Below are 18141 nucleotides of genomic sequence, written 5' to 3'. Positions count from 1 at the left end.
AAGCGCCGAGGATCAGGTAAGGCATACATCTCTTACTCTTTGGTCTCCGAGGAACGAGGATCGGCGGCGTGGCCTCTGGGCGGCACGCCGTGGAAGGGCGCCATTTTGTTGGCCTTGCTCAGGTATTGAGCACCCATGATAGGCGCCTGTCTATGACTACGCGCATATTATATATATATTATTAAGCGTACATTGCTAAGCTGCATATTGCTGAGAGCATATTGCATATTGTTCAGCGTACATTGCTAAGCCGCATATTGCTGAGAGCATATTGCATATCATTGAGCGTATATTGCTAGCCGCATATTGCTGAGAGCATATTGGATATCATTGAGCGTACATTGCTAAGCCGCATATTGCTGAGAGCATATTGCATATCATTGAGCGTATCATTGAGCATTAAAGAATCTTACACAAAAACATTGGTTCACTGGGAAAACTGTCTCTTCGAAATTAAACATCTCCTGGCTAACCTAAACCTAGTTTTAAACTCCTCTAAAACAGAACTGCTTCTCATCTCCCCAGATAATAATGCCATCTCTAATCCTCCAACTATCCCAACTACTACACAGGTGAGAGATCTAGGAGTATTAATTGATAACCGGATGAACCTTAAAGCTTACATCAACAGAACCACCAAGGACTGTTTCCACAAACTCCAAGTTCTGAAAAGAATTAGACCACTCTTCCACACTCAGGACTTCAGAACCATTCTACAAGCTATCATTTTTTCTAAGATCGATTACTGTAACTCTATCCTTCTGGGCCTACCTTCCTCCTATACTAGACCCCTCCAGATGTTACAAAACGCTGCGGCAAGATTACTGACAAACTCCAGGAGGAGGGACCATATATCTCCAATCCTAAAAGATCTCCACTGGTTGCCTGTTCACTTTAGAATCCTCTACAAATCTCTTTCCATAATATACAAAACCATCCATCAACACACCCCACTCGACTTACAAGTCCCATTCCAAATTTATAACTCCTCCAGACCAACAAGAGACACACTCAGAGGATCTCTTCAAGTGCCCCCAGCCAAAACTACCAAACACATTACCTTGAGAGATCGGGCCTTTTCAACAGCCGGCCCCCTTCTATGGAACTCCATCCCACCGGACCTTAGACAGGAGCCCAGCCTCCCAACCTTCAGGAAGAGACTTAAGACCTGGCTGTTTAAAAAAGCTTTCCCGGACACCGATTAATTCTATTCAGCCAGATTCTACCACTTCCACATGTAAAAATGTTATTACTAATGTAAATACCTATACCTAATGTTATTCTCTTTCTTTTCTTCTCTCCTCCCAGTTCTATTACCTTGTTATTTGTAACTGCTTCCTTCTACACAAATAGGTTATTGAATTGTTTACTGTACACCCCTGTTATATGTAAACCGGCATGATGTGTTTGCAACATGAATGCCGGTATATAAAAATTTTAAATAAATAAATAAATATTGCTAGCTGCATATTGCTGAGTGCATATTGCATATCATTGAGCATATATTGCTAGCCACATATTGCTGAGAGCATATTGCATATCATTGGGTGTATATTGCTGCCGCATATTATTGAGCGCCTGTTGTATTAAGCGTATATAGCTGCCGCATATTATTGAGCGCCTGTTGTATTAAGAGTATATTGCTGCCGCATATTATTGAGCGCCTGTTGTATTAAGCGTATATTGCTGCCGCATATTATTGAGCGCCTGTTGTATTGAACGCCTGTTATATTAAGTGTATATTGCTGCCGCTTCTCATTAAGCGCATATTTTTTCAATGGAACAGAACGCCTCAGCGTCTTCAGCAGGGGCTCCTCCTGCCTCCGGCATTAAAGCCCTCGGCCTCTGCTCCGCATGCCAGCTTAGAGCCACGCACAGTGAAGAGCCAGACTCCCTATGTGCCCAATGTGAGGAGGCCGTGGGACCTCGGCCCAGGACCAGTCTCAGCCACGCTTTGCTGACAGTTCCCCAGGGGCTACCCTGGATTTAGCGGTCAGTCTCGACCAATCGGGAATCCCGGGGGATCTTGTACCCCGGCGATTAGAGGCTGCTTCAATTTCCTGGGTGGATCTCTTTAAGGGGATTCATGCCTTTGTACAGATGCAAACGGCTTCCCGTCCAGGGGGTCGGGCCCTGACAGGCATGTACCCCCTGGCACCGGCTATCCAGGAGCTGCTGGCATGCCCTCAGGTGGACGCCTTGATTAGCGCTGTGGTCAAGCGCACTACCATTCCAGTTGAGGGGGGGGCGGCCCTCAAGGAGCCTCATGACCGGCGACTGGACGCCATTCTGAAACAGACTTTTGAGATGGCAGCTCTATCTTTGCGGATTGCAACCTGCTGCACAGTAGTGACACGCTCCTGTTTGTCACAGGTCAGGAACAACGCTCCAGCAGCAGACATGGAGTCAGCTCTCTCGTTCCTCACGGATGCGGCATCAGACCTAGTCCGGACAACAGCCAAGAGGATCTCATCCTCCGTAGCCGCCAGGAGGCAGCTCTGGATCCGGAAATGGTCAGCCGATGCTCCTTCGAAGACATGCCTCACCAGATTGCCCTTTAAGGGCTCTTTCCTGTTTGGCAGCGACATTGATAAACTGGCCAGCACATGGGGCGCCTCTCCAGTACCTCGACTGCCGGAAGATCGGTTCAGAAGGAACCAGCGTGCCTTTCCAAGGCCCTCCAGGGGTAGAAGCTCCCAGCGCTTCATTCCCTATAGGAGTCGCTACCAGGCACCTCGTCCTCAGGCCCGGAATCAGTCCTTTCGGACCAAGCAGCGCAAGAGGGGAGCAGGCCCGGGCTCAGGTCCTGGCCGCGCCTCACAATGAGAATCAGCCGATCCATCCGGGGGACGGAGCCATAGGGGGCAGGTTAACCCTCTTCTACCCCAGATGGGTCGAGATTACGTCGGACCAGTGGGTACTCGCCATCATCCGAGAGGGGTATTATCTGGACTTTCATCACCTCCCTCCAGACAAGTTTGTGGAATCTTCATGTCCCATACACAAGAAGGCAGCATTGGAAGCTACCCTGGCGAGGCTCCTGTCCTTGAAAGCCATCATCCCAGTACCTGCATGGGAAGTGAATTCTGGACACTATTCCATTTATTTCATGGTACCCAAGAAAGGGGGCACCTTTCGGCCCGTACTGGACCTCAAGTCAGTCAATCGATACTTAAGGGTCCCAAGGTTTCGCATGGAAACTCTGCGCTCCGTCAAGACCACAGTACAGCCAGGAGAATTCCTCACGGCCTTAGACTTGTTGGAAGCCTACCTGCATATCCCGATCCATCCGGATCATCAGCGCTACCTACGCTTCAAGGTTCTAGAACGCCACTTCCAATTCCGGGCTGTGCCCTTCGGGTTGGCCACGTCACCGCGGACCTTCACTAAGGTGGTCGTAGTGGTAGCAGCAGCACTCAGACGGGAAGGAATCCTGGTCCATCCCTACCTAGACGATTGGCTGATCAGGGCGAAATCACGAGAGGAGAGCCATCAGACAACCGACAGAGTGATCGCCCTTCTGGAAAGCTTGGGCTGGGTAATCAACCTCAGCAAGAGTTGCCTACAGCCTTCCCAGTCGCTGGAATACCTGGGAGTACAGTTCGACACCCAGGCAAACACAGTCAGTCTCACTCCAAGAGAAGGTTAAAACTTCAGACGCGTATCCGGTACTTGATGGGAGCCAGTCGGCCCATAGCTTGGGATTATCTGCAGGTTCTCGGTCTCATGGCATCCACCCTGGAAGTGGTACCTTGGGCAAGGGCCCATATGAGACCTCTGCAACGCTCCCTGCTCTCTCGCTGGAGCCCCCGTTTCCGGAACTATTCCACACACCTACCTCTGCCTGCCAGAGCACGGACCCAGTTACGGTGGTGGTTGCAGTCCAACCACACGAGCAGGGGGTCGAAGATGTCCTCCCCCACGTGGACTCTGCTCACCACAGATGCCAGCCTGAGCGGCTGGGGAGCACACTGCGAAGGACTCACCGCACAAGGGCGGTGGAACAGAGAAGAGTCAGCGTGGAACATCAACCATCTAGAGGCTCGGGCAGTCCGATTGGCATGCCTTCGATTTGCTCACAGACTTGAAGAACAGAGCAGTCAGAGTGATGTCCGACAACGCCACCATGGTGGCATACATCAACCGTCAGGGCGGAACCAGAAGCCGACAAGTATCTCTGGAGATCGCCCCACTGATGGCTTGGGCAGAGGCGAATCTTCAGGACATCTCCACCGTCCACATTGCCAGGAAGGACAACACCACGGCAGACTTCCTCAGCAGAGAAAGCCTAAATCCAGGAGAGTGGCAGCTGTCACCCACAGCCTTCCAGATGATTGTGGATCACTGGGGGATTCCGGACATGGATTTACTGGCGGACAAGTCCAATGCTCAAGTACCCAGATACTTCAGCCGCAAGCGCGATCCGTTCTCACACGGAATCGATGCCCTGGTTCAGCCATGGCCTCCAGGGACTCTGCTATATGCCTTTCCTCCGTGGCCTCTGCTGGGCGCCATCATCCACAAGATTCAGAAACACCGGGGCCTAGTTCTTCTAGTTGCACCAGACTGGCCAAGAAGACCCTGGTACGCGGACATGAGAAGACTGCTGGCAGGGGAGCCTCTTCCCCTGCCGCCTCTGCGGGATCTTCTACGTCAAGGTCCCATCCTCCACGAGGATCCAGCTCAATTCTCTCTTCCTGTCTGGCCATTGAGAAGGCTAGACTAAAAAAAAGAGGTTACTCGGAGCCCGTGATAGATACACTCCTCCGAGCTCACAAGTTTTCCACATCCCTTACCTATGTCAGGATCTGGAGAGTATTTGAGGCATGGTGCGACACTCATGGCACCAACCCACATGTGACGCCTATCCCTATTGTTTTGGATTTCTTGCAGGATGGACTTCAGAAGGGTCTCTCCCTCAGCTCCATCAAGGTTCAGGTGGCTGCGCTGTCTTGCTACTGTCCCAGGGATGGCAAGACCATTGCCACGCATCCAGATGTTTCTCGCTTCCTGAAAGGAGTCAAGCACATTCGTCCGCCACTGAAGTGGCCAGTGCCTTTGTGGAACCTCAACATAGTTTTGGATTTCCTCGCGGGATCCACCTTCAGACCCCTTCGGGGCCTGTCTCTCCGTTCTCCCACTTTGAAGATGGTGTTCTTGCTGGCTGTATGTTCAGCACGCCGCATCTCAGAGCTACAAGCACTGTCCTGCCGTGATCCATTTCTCAGAATCACTCCTGAGGCTATCCATCTTCGTACAGTTCCCTCCTTTCTACCTAAAGTGGTTTCACAGTTTCATCTTAACCAAACCATATCCTTGCCTACCACGGCGGGTTTGAAGAAATCTGAAGAAGGGCGTTTATTACGCCATCTCGACATTGGCAGATTGCTGCCCAGATATCTGGAAGTGACACAAGAAGTACATAAGAACATAAGAAAATGCCATACTGGGTCAGACCAAGGGTCCATCAAGCCCAGCATCCTGTTTCCAACAGTGGCCAATCCAGGCCATAAGAACCTGGCAAGTACCCAAAAACTAAGTCTATTCCATGTAACCATTGCTAATGGCAGTGGCTATTCTCTAAGTGAACTTAATAGCAGGTAATGGACTTCTCCTCCAAGAACTTATCCAATCCAAGTACGAAAGACGGACCATCTGTTCGTCCTGCACAGCGGAAAGAAACAAGGTGAAGCGGCCTCGCGGCCCACCATCGCCCGCTGGATTAAAGAAGTTATCCGTGCAGCTTACGTAGAGGCTGGGAAGTCTCCGCCTCTGCAGGTCAAGGCTCATTCTATCAGAGCACAAGCGGCATCCTGGGCAGAATCCAGGATGCTGTCGCCTGCAGAAATATGTAAAGCGGTGACATGGTCCTCCCTCCATACCTTCTCCAGGTTCTACCATCTGGATGTCCAGGCGAGGGAGGACATAGCATTTGCGAGGGCAGTCCTACATGGTCCTCAGGCAGCCTCCCGCCCAGGCTGGGAGTAAAGCTTTTGTACATCCCATTCGTTCTGAGTCCATATGGCTACACGCCAGGAAATGTTGAGATTACTTACCTGATAATCTCCTTTTCCTTAGTGTAGACAGATGGACTCAGCATCCTGCCCAGCTGCCTGTGTACATGGGTTTCACCGATTCAAGGTAAGCCATGTCATCTGTTTGCTTTTTCATAACAGAATTCGATACAGACTGTTAGTCAGTCGGAGAGAGTCCGCCTTACTACCGTGACTCTTGGTTCATTTTATGTGAAAAGAAAAAGAGTTGGTTGGATGTCCTATGGACTGCCGTGCGGTTCAGGGAAAAAGCTAGTGCACGTTGTCAATCTAAGGTGTATAAGACTCTCTCTCCCTGGCTAGAGAGAGAGGTCTTGAAAAGAAAGCAGGCAAGACTATTGACTAAGTGAAAATCCGTTACTACTTTTGGTAGGAATTTGGGGGGAGTGCAAAGGACTACTGTGTCATGCAGGAACCTTATGTAGGGTGAGTATGTGACGAGGGGTTGCAACTCACTGACCCTCGTAGCCGATGGGATGGCTACTAGAAATACTTGTTAGGAAAGAAATTTCTTGTCGCAGGAATGTATCACACTAGATCCCATTTAATGAGCAGTGGTCGAATGGGGGGCTTAAGGTGAAGTAAGCCTCTCATAAACCGACATACTAGAGGTCACGCTGTTATTGGCGTATCCCCTATTTCCTTGTGATATGCCGCTAAGGCATTTAGGTGTACCCTTACAGAGGATGTCTGGAGAATAGAATCCGAAAGGTGATATAAGCCATCTAGTACAGAAGGAGTGGGGCAAGAAAAAAGGTGAAAACCTGTTTGTGTGCACCACTTGGTAAATCTAGTCCACTAAAAGTGGTAAGGTTTACGTGTGGAAGGCTTTCATGAAGTTACGAGAACTTTAGAGACTTGTGTTGAAAGATTAAGTGGTTGCAGAATTTCAACATTCAAGCTGTCAGGGCAAGAGTTGTAAGGCTGGGATGACGCAACTTGTCCTGATTCCGAGTTACGAGAGTGGGTGCTGTGCCCAGGCGAATTGGTCTCTGATCGAGAGGTCGAGGAATATGGGAAACCATACTTGTCGAAGCCCATATAGGGCCAAGAGGACTATTGTTCCTCTGTCCTGTTGTAGGTTCACGAGAGGTTTGGCTATGAAGTATGGGAAGCATACTGGTCTCGGGCAGGACGAGGGCCTGAGGAACAGTGAACTCCGTCCCGGCTCAGCATGATAAGAGTATTGGCTATGAGAGGTAGCGGAAAAGGCACATTTAGGAGGCCCTTGATGGAAGAAAGGCGTAAATGTGAATGCAGTGAAACCATGTGTAGGTAGTAGAATCTGTGCACCGTCTGGTTCGATTCGGAAGCAGAGGGCAAGTTCGGTTGACCTCCGCTGTAGAAGATTTCTCTTGCTACACATGTCCAAGACCATTCGAGAGGATGGACCTATCTGGAGAAGATCTGCTAGTGCATTCAGTAAGTGTCTGAGAACAGTGCCCGAGGATGCATAAGTGAGCAAGGGCTAAGGATGAAGCTGTGCAGCTTCATTGCAGAGCAGCTAGGATGTTGTGTATGCTTGTATGATGGAAAGCACATTGTCCTTATGCTGTCTGTCTGTATGCATAAAGAATTGTTGCAGAGGCAGTATTAGAAGGCATAAGGGTATAACTCATGGTACAAGATCCAGGAAGTTTATGCGTAACTGCTTGGAGCGGAATAGACGCATATTGGGTTGAGAAGATTTGTGGTCAAACTTTCAACTTGAAGTAAATGCGAGCATGAGCAGGAAATAGACTAGGTTATGCAGCTGTCCATGCAAGGAAAGCGTGAATGATGTTGGACTCCGTAGAGAAACAGCATTCACCGATATTGAGTCAAAGAAATATCTCAGTTGCGAAGCTGGTGCCACCGGCAGAGCTTGGAATTGTAAGATCGTTGACTCACCATGAGGCACATAGGAAGAATAGAGATAATGTACTTACTGTGTTTTGGAAACATGGTAACGAGAGATACCATTTTACCTGTGCCTTCTGAAGAAAGTTGGTATTTCTGAGGTCCAGGATGGGTGGAGAGTAACTACTTTCTGTTGAAAGAAAGAATAATGTAATTAAAACTCCCCAACCCCCCTCTTCCCCCCTCTGCGCTTTGAAGCGTGTAGGGGAGTGTACCGGGAGACTGCTCTGATATCCGGCTAGTTGGAAAACCGGGAGGTGTCCAACTGGAGGGGGTTGATGTAATGTGGATATCAGGTATCCTCCCACGGGAGTGAGAGCGGTAAAGTCTTACCCGCATTTCTAATGCTGTACAAGGAGACATCGAAACCCATATCAGGCTTCAAGGTGGACTTGTAGTTGAGGCAGCATGTGCTGGATCTCGTGTTTAGCAGAACAGTAAATGCACCTGGAGCTTTGGTACTGAAACAGGAACCAAAAGCTAGAGCATTAATCAGGCTTCAAGGTGGACTTGTAGTTGAGGCAGCATGTGCTGGATCTCGTGTTTAGCAGAACAGTAAATGCACCTGGAACTTTGGTACTGAAACAGGAACCAAAAGCTAGAGCATTAATCAGTGCAGAGCCACGTTGCTGAAAAAGGGAGGAAGCCCTGAAGCAAACCCAAAGAAAAGAAAGAGAGGTTTTCCTGGTATTGTGGCTGACATAGCTGGCATAGCGATATGTGACACTAATACAGTTCTTGGAAAGTACATGACCTAGAACTTTTCTAAGCATGTGGCTAGAATTAGAGAACACATTTCAATGGGAATGCCGCAGAAGCCGGTACTTACCATCCGACGTGAACCGCTGAAGGATGAGCCGGTGAAGATTGCTGGCTCTGTGGATTTCCGGAGTCCTCTCGGAGTAGCCTGTGGACATTAACGTCCGTCTCAACTCTGATACCTGGTATGGTGGCGCAGGTATAAAGGAGACAAGGCTGGGCGTAGCTGGCGCTTAGACCGTAATGAGCGGAGGGCCAGAACCCTGCACCGATGTTGGTGGGGTATGCCTGGGAACAGGGAGCCAATTGACGAACTCATGAACTCAACCATTGTCGCAGCGGCTCGATGTCTCTTGATGCCAGTGCAGAATTCTGCAAACCTCGATCCGGTGTGCCGTTGGCAGTGGTGATGTTGCTCTGCCCAAACATCGTCCAGCATCGAGGAGAATAGCCGCAATGCGTTGAATGGTGTCGGTGGCAGACGGTCACCGTGTTGGTGACGATGAATGCCACGGTGCTCGACCTGGTCATTCCCCAGCGGCGAGATGTAAGTCCTTGCTGTCCTGGATGGTGATCGATGATGGCTGTCAGCATGCCTGCTCTGCTTCTGATATGGGGCTTAATAAGGACCCAAAGCATGGAGCACTGTGTTCAGGGGAAGGCATTGTGTGGCGGTGTTATGTCGACATTGACGGTAATCGAAAACATTGCTGGTTTCGGAAAAAAGATATGGGGATTGACGGAGTCAATGACCGCATCCATAAAACATAGACGATGCCGATGGGAACGACGTGGGTGTCGAGATCATTGATGTATGGAGGCGGGCACCAACAAACTCTGCGGTATGGCCACGGGCATCAACGGCATTGATTGGATCGACTCGAGCAACAATGACTCCCATGGCATCCATGCCACAGACATGAGCATCGATGGAATCAATGTTGACATGGATGCCATGCATGGAAAAGGCACTGGCATGGTTGTCATGCATGGAATGGCACTGGCATGGCTGCCATGCATGGAGATGGCACTGGCATGGCTGCCATGCAGGGAATTGGCATTGGCATCGATGCCATGCATGGAAAACAGCCTGGCATCAATGCCATGCCTGGAAAACAGCCTGGCATCAATGCCATGCCTGGAATCATCCTGGCATCGATTGAAAACAGCCTGGCATCGATGGAAACCAGCCTGGCATCGATGCCACGCCTGGAAAACAGCCTGGCGTCGATGGAAAACAGCCTGGCATCAATGCCATGCCTGGAGACAGCCTGGCATCGATGGAAAGCAGCCTGGCACTGATGCCATGCCTGAAAAACAGCCTGGCATCGATGGAAAATGGCATGGTATCGATGGAAAATCTGACATCCATAATAGGATGGCATCGATAGAATTGACCCCCAACAGCGATGGAAGTGCCCCGAGTAGCGGTGGCATTGACCCAATTATGGATGGAAGCGACGAGACAAGTGTTCGTCGATGGCATCCATTCTGGCAACGCTAGCACCGATAAAGCTAAGGAAATAAATCACTGCCATCTATAAACATAGATGGCACTGATAGAATGATGTAGGGAGGATGGCATCAGGGTACCGCAGGGGGAGGGGTACCTGTGGCATCTGAAACCGCAGGATGGCCTGAAGGGGGTATCGACGGTAGCGATGGAGTATTACTGCGCGAAGGTACTGAGGAAAGTAAAGGACCTGAATCTACAGGGGCCCTGGCGGCACCGGTAACCGTGGAAGTCCCTGTCCCACTAGCGCTAATAGCCAAGCAGAGTGTCACAGAGGGACACTGCAGGCTATGTGTGACTAACTGAAAAATAGGGAGAGGGAAGGCCACAGTCGGTTGGCAGCCAGAAAGGTGACAGGAACCGACCGAAAAAATATGGCATAGTACTCACCGAACGTCGAATTAAACCAACGTGGAGGGAGACCCGTGCAGGGAAAGGTGTTTGTGAAGTAAAAATGTAAATCTTTTATGAGGAAAAAAGTGTTAGAATTTCTCACAGAGCTCCAACTGCTATGCTTACAGCAGAGCGGAGAAAAGAAGACTGAAGGAAGACCCCTGTGGATGCAGGGATCATAGCATGCTGAGCATGCTCAGTGCACTCAGTGTGCCAGTGTCAGTCAAAGCTTTTTAGAAACTTTGACAGAAAGTTTTCCGTCATAGGGCTCCATTACCGATGTCACCCATATGTGAGGACTAGCATCCTGCTTGTCCTGGGATAAACTAAAATCAGTGTATGAGTGCTGAGTGTATTGGAGGGAGGCAAGTAAATATATTGATTGGAGAGGGTGGGAGGGTATGGAATGGTGTATGTATGTTAGAAAATGTTACACTAGATTTTACAAAAGAAAATAAATTGGGCTTTTAGCTGCTACCTGGCAGTGTGTTCGCCTGGTTACTTGCAACATGTTTGTTAGCAGATTTTTCTTTGAGACTTTCATGCCAGACCAGAAATCCAATCAGGGTACCCCCTCTTACTTTTTATATGGAGATAAAATATGTGCAGATTTATTTAACCACATTTTCCTTTTGGATTACAGGTCAGAATGAAATCTATGTTTGCCATTGGATTTTGCTTTACTGCTCTGATGGGAATGTTCAATTCCATGTAAGTGAGTTTTCTTTTTGCTTTTCAGAGTTTTATACCAATAGAATTCCATCTTCTTCCCCAATTCCAGTAATCTGCTCTTTCCTTTAAATAAGGCGAGAAGGGTACATTACTTAGTGAGTGGGATAAGCCTTTATATCACAGTTTGTAAACTAGAAACATTGCTTCAACGGTGTGTACAGTACTATAAAAGATATTTCACTTTAGTCGCACTTACTGTCTGTACAGGGAGGATTATGAGACTGTCTTCCTGTGGAGAAGGGTCTCTTGGGCCCAGTTTTTTTCCCCATATTGAGAGCTGCTGCTAGATAGATGTAGTAGCATTGACACTTATTTTGGGAATAGTAAGAATGGAAGAGAGAACTGAGTGCTCTGCCACTGCTGTTATTATGTTATAGTTCTTGTGGGAAAAGCACTGAATTCTAAATGCTGAGGAGATGTTCTGTGAGGAGATTTCAAGTTGCTGCAGTTTTGCCAGAGAGATATATTCATTTTGTTTGTCAGTGGGACTCTGAACCTAAACTGGGAGTAGACCTTCAGAAAACAATTGCCAAGATTAAGAACATTGATGCCATGCTGAGTCAGACCAAGGTCCATCAGGCCCAGCGTTCTGTCTCCGACAGTTGCCCATTCCAGTTCACAAGTACTTGGCAGATCACATAAAGTAGATCTAATTCCTGTTGTTCACTCTCAAGGATAGCAGTAGCTTTCCTTAGTCTGCCTACTAACATACAGGCTAACATTCAGGCCGAAGCAATAGAAATGTGCTGAAAGCGGGCGGTGAGTGTTTAGCGCCTGCTTTCCTAATGTGCACCCATGCACCTCTCCTGGGGGCGCCATGCAGTATTTAAATTAGGGGTCGCGTTGTGAAGGAGGCGCTAGGGTCGATTGCGCGCCCCTAGTGCCTCCTTGACAGTGGACAACCATACAACATGCATTTGTATGTGATGAGCGCTATTAGTTTTGCGGCACGTTAGATGCATGTTGTGAACGCGGTAATCCCCTTATAGCATAAGGGGCTGTGGACACACCTCTAAAACGCGCGTCCAACCACAGGTTAAACAGTGCACTCGGCTGAGCACACTGTTTTGCATCGGCCCCATAATGTGCTTTGTACTGTTCCAGTAGGAACCTTCCCATACTTTTAATCTTGTTATGTTAGTGGCCTTGACACATCCTCTGGCAACAGATTTCACAGTTTGATTGTGCGTTGAGTAAAAAGTACTTTGTACTATTTGTTTTACATCTGCTGGTTGTTAGTTTCATTGAGTCTTCTCTTGTTTTGTATTTTTGAAAGGGCATATATCTCCTTTATTTACCCATTCCATATCAATTTTGATTTTATAAACTTCTATATTCCCCTCTCAGCCATCTTTTTTCCAAGCTAAAAAGCCCTTGTTTTCAAAGCCTTTCATTATAGGAGAGCTGTTCCATCCCCTTTATCCTTTTTGTCACCTTTCTCTGCATCATGTTTTTTATTTGATAGCCGCTTTGATAAGACTATTTAAAAGTGGGTTTACATTACTAATAACATTATATGGCATATGTAATGACAAGAAGATGATATATCACAAGAGGCAAAGTATGTCTCATTTGAGAATTTGGGCCAACTCAATCACACTTGCTGACAATAGAATATCCTTTCTAGGGAGTCAACACCAGAAAGCAAGAGAAAAGCCAACTCACCTCCCAAACCCTAGCTGAAATACAATGTACAGGCCATTCTTATCAAACAGCTCAGTTTTCTACTAAAAAAAACCTCATAAATGCAAGGAACAGTCTTCAGGTTTTAGCTGAAGCGCTATGCACAGATAATCCTCATCAACCAGCACAGTCCTCTTTAGCAAACAAAAAAAACATTTTAAATACAATGAATAGTCTTTCAGGGAGCTTCTACAGCCCAAATCTTCAGGGGCCTCAGTAAATAGCCCCTGCTTGGGGTTATGAGTTTGCTGCCACCCACTTGTGGCCGAGACCTTGCAACTGATACTCTGCTTCTGCTTCCCTCTTTTCCTCTCCAGAAGACCCTCAATAAAGAAGCAAGCCCAGCCACAACCACCCACAGGCAAATAAAAAACACCTTTTACATATAACTTTCTTTCTATTTGTGTTTTACCTGGCAGATCTGTTCCCTCCTCTTCACACAGGCTTCTCAGTTTCCATAGGTTTCCCATTTGGTTCTGTTTTTCTGTCTCCTCAGTTGCTGCTCCCACAGGAAAAAACTCCATCTCCTCTTCTTTCTGCTCCTTCTTACTGCTTCCTAGGCTGGTTTAAATGACCCATAACCTCTTCGAGTTGGGCTCTTTCCCTCCCTTGCTGTAGAATCTTCCATCCTGTTGTAGTATATCCTGTTGTTAATTTTTGCTGTCAGAACCACTCTACTTTTCATTTTCTCACCTTGCTTTCCTCAACAAGGACCATTGATCCCTGCTGGGTCCGGCCTGTTTCACGTCTCCTTCTTTTCAAGCTAGTTGCTCTCCTTCTTTCATCCCGTTTCTCCCCCCTGGCAACCTACCCAAACTGTTTTAGACTTTTCAACGCATAATTTCTTTCCTTAGTGCTTCTTCACTCTAATCTTTGCTCTCGCTATTATTTAATGCATTTTCCTTGTTACTCTAAGTTGGTTTTTTGAGATGTTAATCAAAGTTGTTTAGATGTTTTCTTGTTCTATGTAATTGCTCAAGGGCAAGCATTTTTTGTTTCACTGTAAACCGGTTTGATTTGTATCGAATGCAAGAAGATCGGTATATAAAAGTCAAAAATAAATAAATAAATCCTTTGTTCCATATCTGCGGCCAATCCACTTGTGTAGCCTCTTAATACTGGGACTAGTGGCCTTCCCTCTATTGTTAGCCCATAGGGAATTTTCTCTAAGTTTAATTTCCCTTTAGCTCTTCCAGGTTTGACAGTACCTTTCCTGCTCTTTCAAATCTCTCTGCCTTAAGAGACAGACCACTACTCCATCACACAATCCTCAATAGTGTTGTGTTCTATAAATAAATGCTTAAATACTGGTAGCTTAACGAAAGATTATTTAGATGGAATATTCCAGGAGAATGCAAAGCAACTCAAACCATTGTCTACTCCAGGGGTAGGCAAACTACAGCCCACGGGCCAAATCCACGGGCCAAATCCACGGGCCAAATCCAAATAAATTGCATTATGTGTGGTCCAAGCTGTGTGGGAGATAAGGAGAGCCTATCCTGCACCACGATGCGGTGGAGTGATGTGCTGGCAAGGCTTCCAAGCCCCTCCAGCAAGAAGAGGAGCAGCACGGTGCCGTGACATGCTGGCGAGGTTCCCAAGCCCCACCAGCAAGAAGAGTAGTGCAATGCTGTGACATGCTGGCAAGGTTCCTAAGCCCTGACAGCAAAAAGAGGAGCAGTTCAGTGGAGACATATGCTGGCAGGGTTCCCATCTCTCTCCAGCAAGAAGAGAAGCGCCTTGGTGAAGACATATGCTGGCGGGGATCCCAGCATGACTTTCCGAACCCTTTCCCCCGATGGGTGTAAATCCTCACCAGAGGATTTGACTTTTGCTGGGTTTGTAAAGGCCATGGCAGAATCGGTGCCTTTCTAGCTCTTAACTTGAGCAGGATTCTAGGCATAAAATGTTGGAGGTCCTACCATTTGTTGACCCTCCTAAAGAAGTGGTGGCTGTGCCAGTGCACAACATATTCAAAAAGTTGGTCGTCTTGCTCTGGGAACACCCCGTCTCCAACACTCCAGTGAATTGGAAGACGGACACTGATTATCTAGTCCAACCCACCACAGGATATGATCGCCGTCAACTTCCACATCAGTTGGGTGGGGGGAGGGGCGGAATCTGCCTTAAAAAAAACAAAAGAAAGAGGTTGCATACTCATGCTTCAGCTCCTTTGGGTTGTGAGCACAGAGCCCTGGACACTCTAGGAAGGAGGGCCTTCCAAGGCTCCATGTTGGCAGCCAGAATCGCCTGCTATCAGCTCTATATGAGCCAATACTCCAGAAACTTCTGGAAATAAGTCCAGGATATGGTGGAACACCTCCCACAACAGTTTCAGGACCATTTCCATCAGGAAAGTAATCCATCAGGGCCTTGAATGTGACAAACATGAAGTCCGCTCTGTGTATGATGTGTTTGAAACAGCAACAAGAGTTGCAGTGGCTGGCATTGGGGCTTGGCGTATGGCCTGGCTATGCACTACCGACCTCCAACCCAAAGTACAAGGTCATGTGGCAGACCTGTCCTGTACCGGGGAGAATCTGTTCGGAGACAAAATCAAGGAAGCGGTAGCGTAACTGAAGGAATATCATGAAACTCTTCAGCAGTTATCGGGCAGCACCTTGGACCCTCCGTCCTCGGGCAAAAGGCCACCCCGGCAATACACAATACGTCTGTTTTACTGGCCATGGAAGAATTATCTGCCAAGGTCTAGAACAGTGGTTCTCAACCCTGTCCTGGGGACCCCACAGCCAGTCGGGTTTTCAAGATATCCACAATGAATATGCATGAGAGAACATTTGCATGCATTTGCATGCAGTGCATGCAGATGTTCTCTCATGCATATTCATTGTGGATATCTTGAAAACCCGACTGGCTGTGGGGTCCCCAGGACAGGGTTGAGAACCACTGGTCTAGAACGAGATCCCAGTGAACACTATCTAGGGCAAGAGCAAGACAGCTTCGTAGCTTCGTGCCCGTCAACCGCCCCCCCCCCCCCCCCCCCCACAATAGAGCCCCACCACGGGGTTTTGACTGGAGGCCGGGGAGTTTGAGCCAGCGATCCCTACTCCATTGCACCGACCCTCTAGTGGAAGGCCGCTTGCAGCTTTTTACCAACCGGTGGGTTTCAGTCACTTCGGACCAATGGTCCTATCCATCGTTTGGCAGGAATACAGATTGCGTTTCCAACAGACTCCTCCACAGTCTCCTCCATGCACCCGGTGGAGATCTACAGAGAATCAGCAAATACTTTGGTTAGAGCTCTCTGACCTCTTAATGGCTCAGGCGGTTGAACTGGTGCCGCCAAGTCAGCAGAGTGGCAGTTTCTACTCCAGGTATTTCCTTATTCCCAAGAAAATTGGTGACCTTCACCCCATACTAAATCTAAGGGTGCTGAATCGCTTTCTTGTCAGAGAAAATTTCAGAATGGTCTCAGGAACTCTGATCCCTCTCATCAGGATTGGAGACTGGCTCTGCTCCATCGATCTCAGACACGTATTCCCATTTCTCCCGGGGATTGGAAGTACCTACGCTTCCTGGTAGGAGGGGAACACTACTAGTATCGGGTGCTGCCTTTCAGCCTCACATCAGCTCCCCGCATCTTTACAAAATGCCTGGCGGTGGTGGGGGCTTATCTCAGGAGACAATGAATACATATCTTCCCCTACCTTGACGACTGGCTTATCAAGAGCGACTCCAGACAGGGAGCATTGTATTCTCTGCACTCCACCATACGTGCTCTGGAGGACCTGGGATTTCTAATCACCTACCTGAAATCCCAACTTCTTCCGTCACTACAGTTGGACTTCCTCGGGGCCAGGTTCAATACGGTCCAGACAAAGGCTGCCTTGCCCCGGTACCGGGCGTTGAACCTGGTTTCCCTGGCGTGGGTGATCTCTTGCTGCCATCATGTTTCGGCGCATCAGATCTTGCATCTTTTGGAGCATATGGCAGCTATGGTCCATGTCACACCCTTTGCTCGGCTACACATGCGCAGAGTGCAGTGGACTTGGCTCTCAGTGATGCCAGGCCACCCAGGACCTTGTAGCTCGCATTTTGGTCACCACAGCACTTTGGCAATCCCTTGTGTGGTGGGAGACCCTGTCCAACCTGGAGAGGGGGATGCCTTTCCAGGTCGCTCAGCCTCAAATTGTTCTCACCCCAGGTGTTTTTCACACTGGTTGGGGGCCCTTGTTGCAGACCTCAAAACCCAGGACCACTGGTCCTTGCAGGAGCAACGTCTCCAGATCAACTTCTGGAACTTTGGGCGGTCTGATATGCCCTCTGGGCATTCCGGGACCACTTGGCCAACAAGGTAGTTCTGGTTCCAACCAACAATCAAGTGTCAATATGGTACTTGAACAAGCAGGGGGGGGGGACGACAGGTTCTTTCCTTCTCTGCCAGGAAACATTACAGATCTGGTCCTAGGTTCTCTTGCAGGGCATTTTTCTCTGAGCCGTATACCTTCCAGAGACAGAAAATATTCTGGCAGATTTGTTAAGTCGGACCTTCCGGTCCGACTTAACAAATCCGGACATAGATCTGTTCACTTCCCCAGAAAACAAGAAGGTGGATTGGTTCTGCTCCCTGATCAAGGCGGACATGAGGTCAGGGTCGGATGCCTACTTGCATCACTGGAGCACCGGCCTCCTGTACACATATCCCCCACTACCGCTAGTCTCAAAGAGGCTCCAAAACCTCCAACAGGACCAAGGCACCATGATCCTGATCACGCCCTTTTGGTCACGTCAGATCTGGTTCTTGCTTTTACAGGATTTGACCTCGTGTCTTCCGATCCGGCTGGGGACCGCTCCAGACCTGATAACGCAGGATCAGGGCAGGCTACACCACCCCAACCTCCAAGCCTTGTTCTTCACGGCATGGATGTTGACCGGGTGACCCTACAGACCCTGGGCCTCTCAAACAGCACATCTCAAGTGCTGGTGGAGTCCAGGAAGCCTTCAAAAAAGAGATCTTACAACCTCAAGTGGAAACGATTTTCAGTTTGGTGTGAGCAGAACAGATTGGACCCATTCGCATGCTCCACACTGAGACTTTTGCATTACCTGTTGTTTATGTGAGGGTTTCTGCAGCTTAAGCCTTCAATA

General features: G+C 48.5%; 1 protein-coding gene across 6 annotated transcripts in view; it reads left to right on the top strand.

Annotated features, from left to right (window-relative positions):
- The window catches only part of TMCO1 (transmembrane and coiled-coil domains 1), a 526809-nt gene that overhangs the window by 358105 nt on the left and 150563 nt on the right, over positions 1-18141 (top strand). For all 6 annotated transcript variants that reach the window (XM_029617469.1, XM_029617467.1, XM_029617468.1 and 3 more), the window contains one exon: positions 11261-11328. In XM_029617469.1, coding sequence (XP_029473329.1) covers positions 11261-11328 — 68 coding nt within the window. The remainder of the gene's footprint in view (positions 1-11260; positions 11329-18141) is intronic.

This window comes from Rhinatrema bivittatum, chromosome 10 (genome assembly GCF_901001135.1).
Source record: "Rhinatrema bivittatum chromosome 10, aRhiBiv1.1, whole genome shotgun sequence".
Lineage (NCBI taxonomy): Eukaryota > Metazoa > Chordata > Amphibia > Gymnophiona > Rhinatrematidae > Rhinatrema > Rhinatrema bivittatum.
Note: the sequence above shows the minus strand (reverse complement) of the source record. Positions and strands in the feature narration are given on the sequence as shown.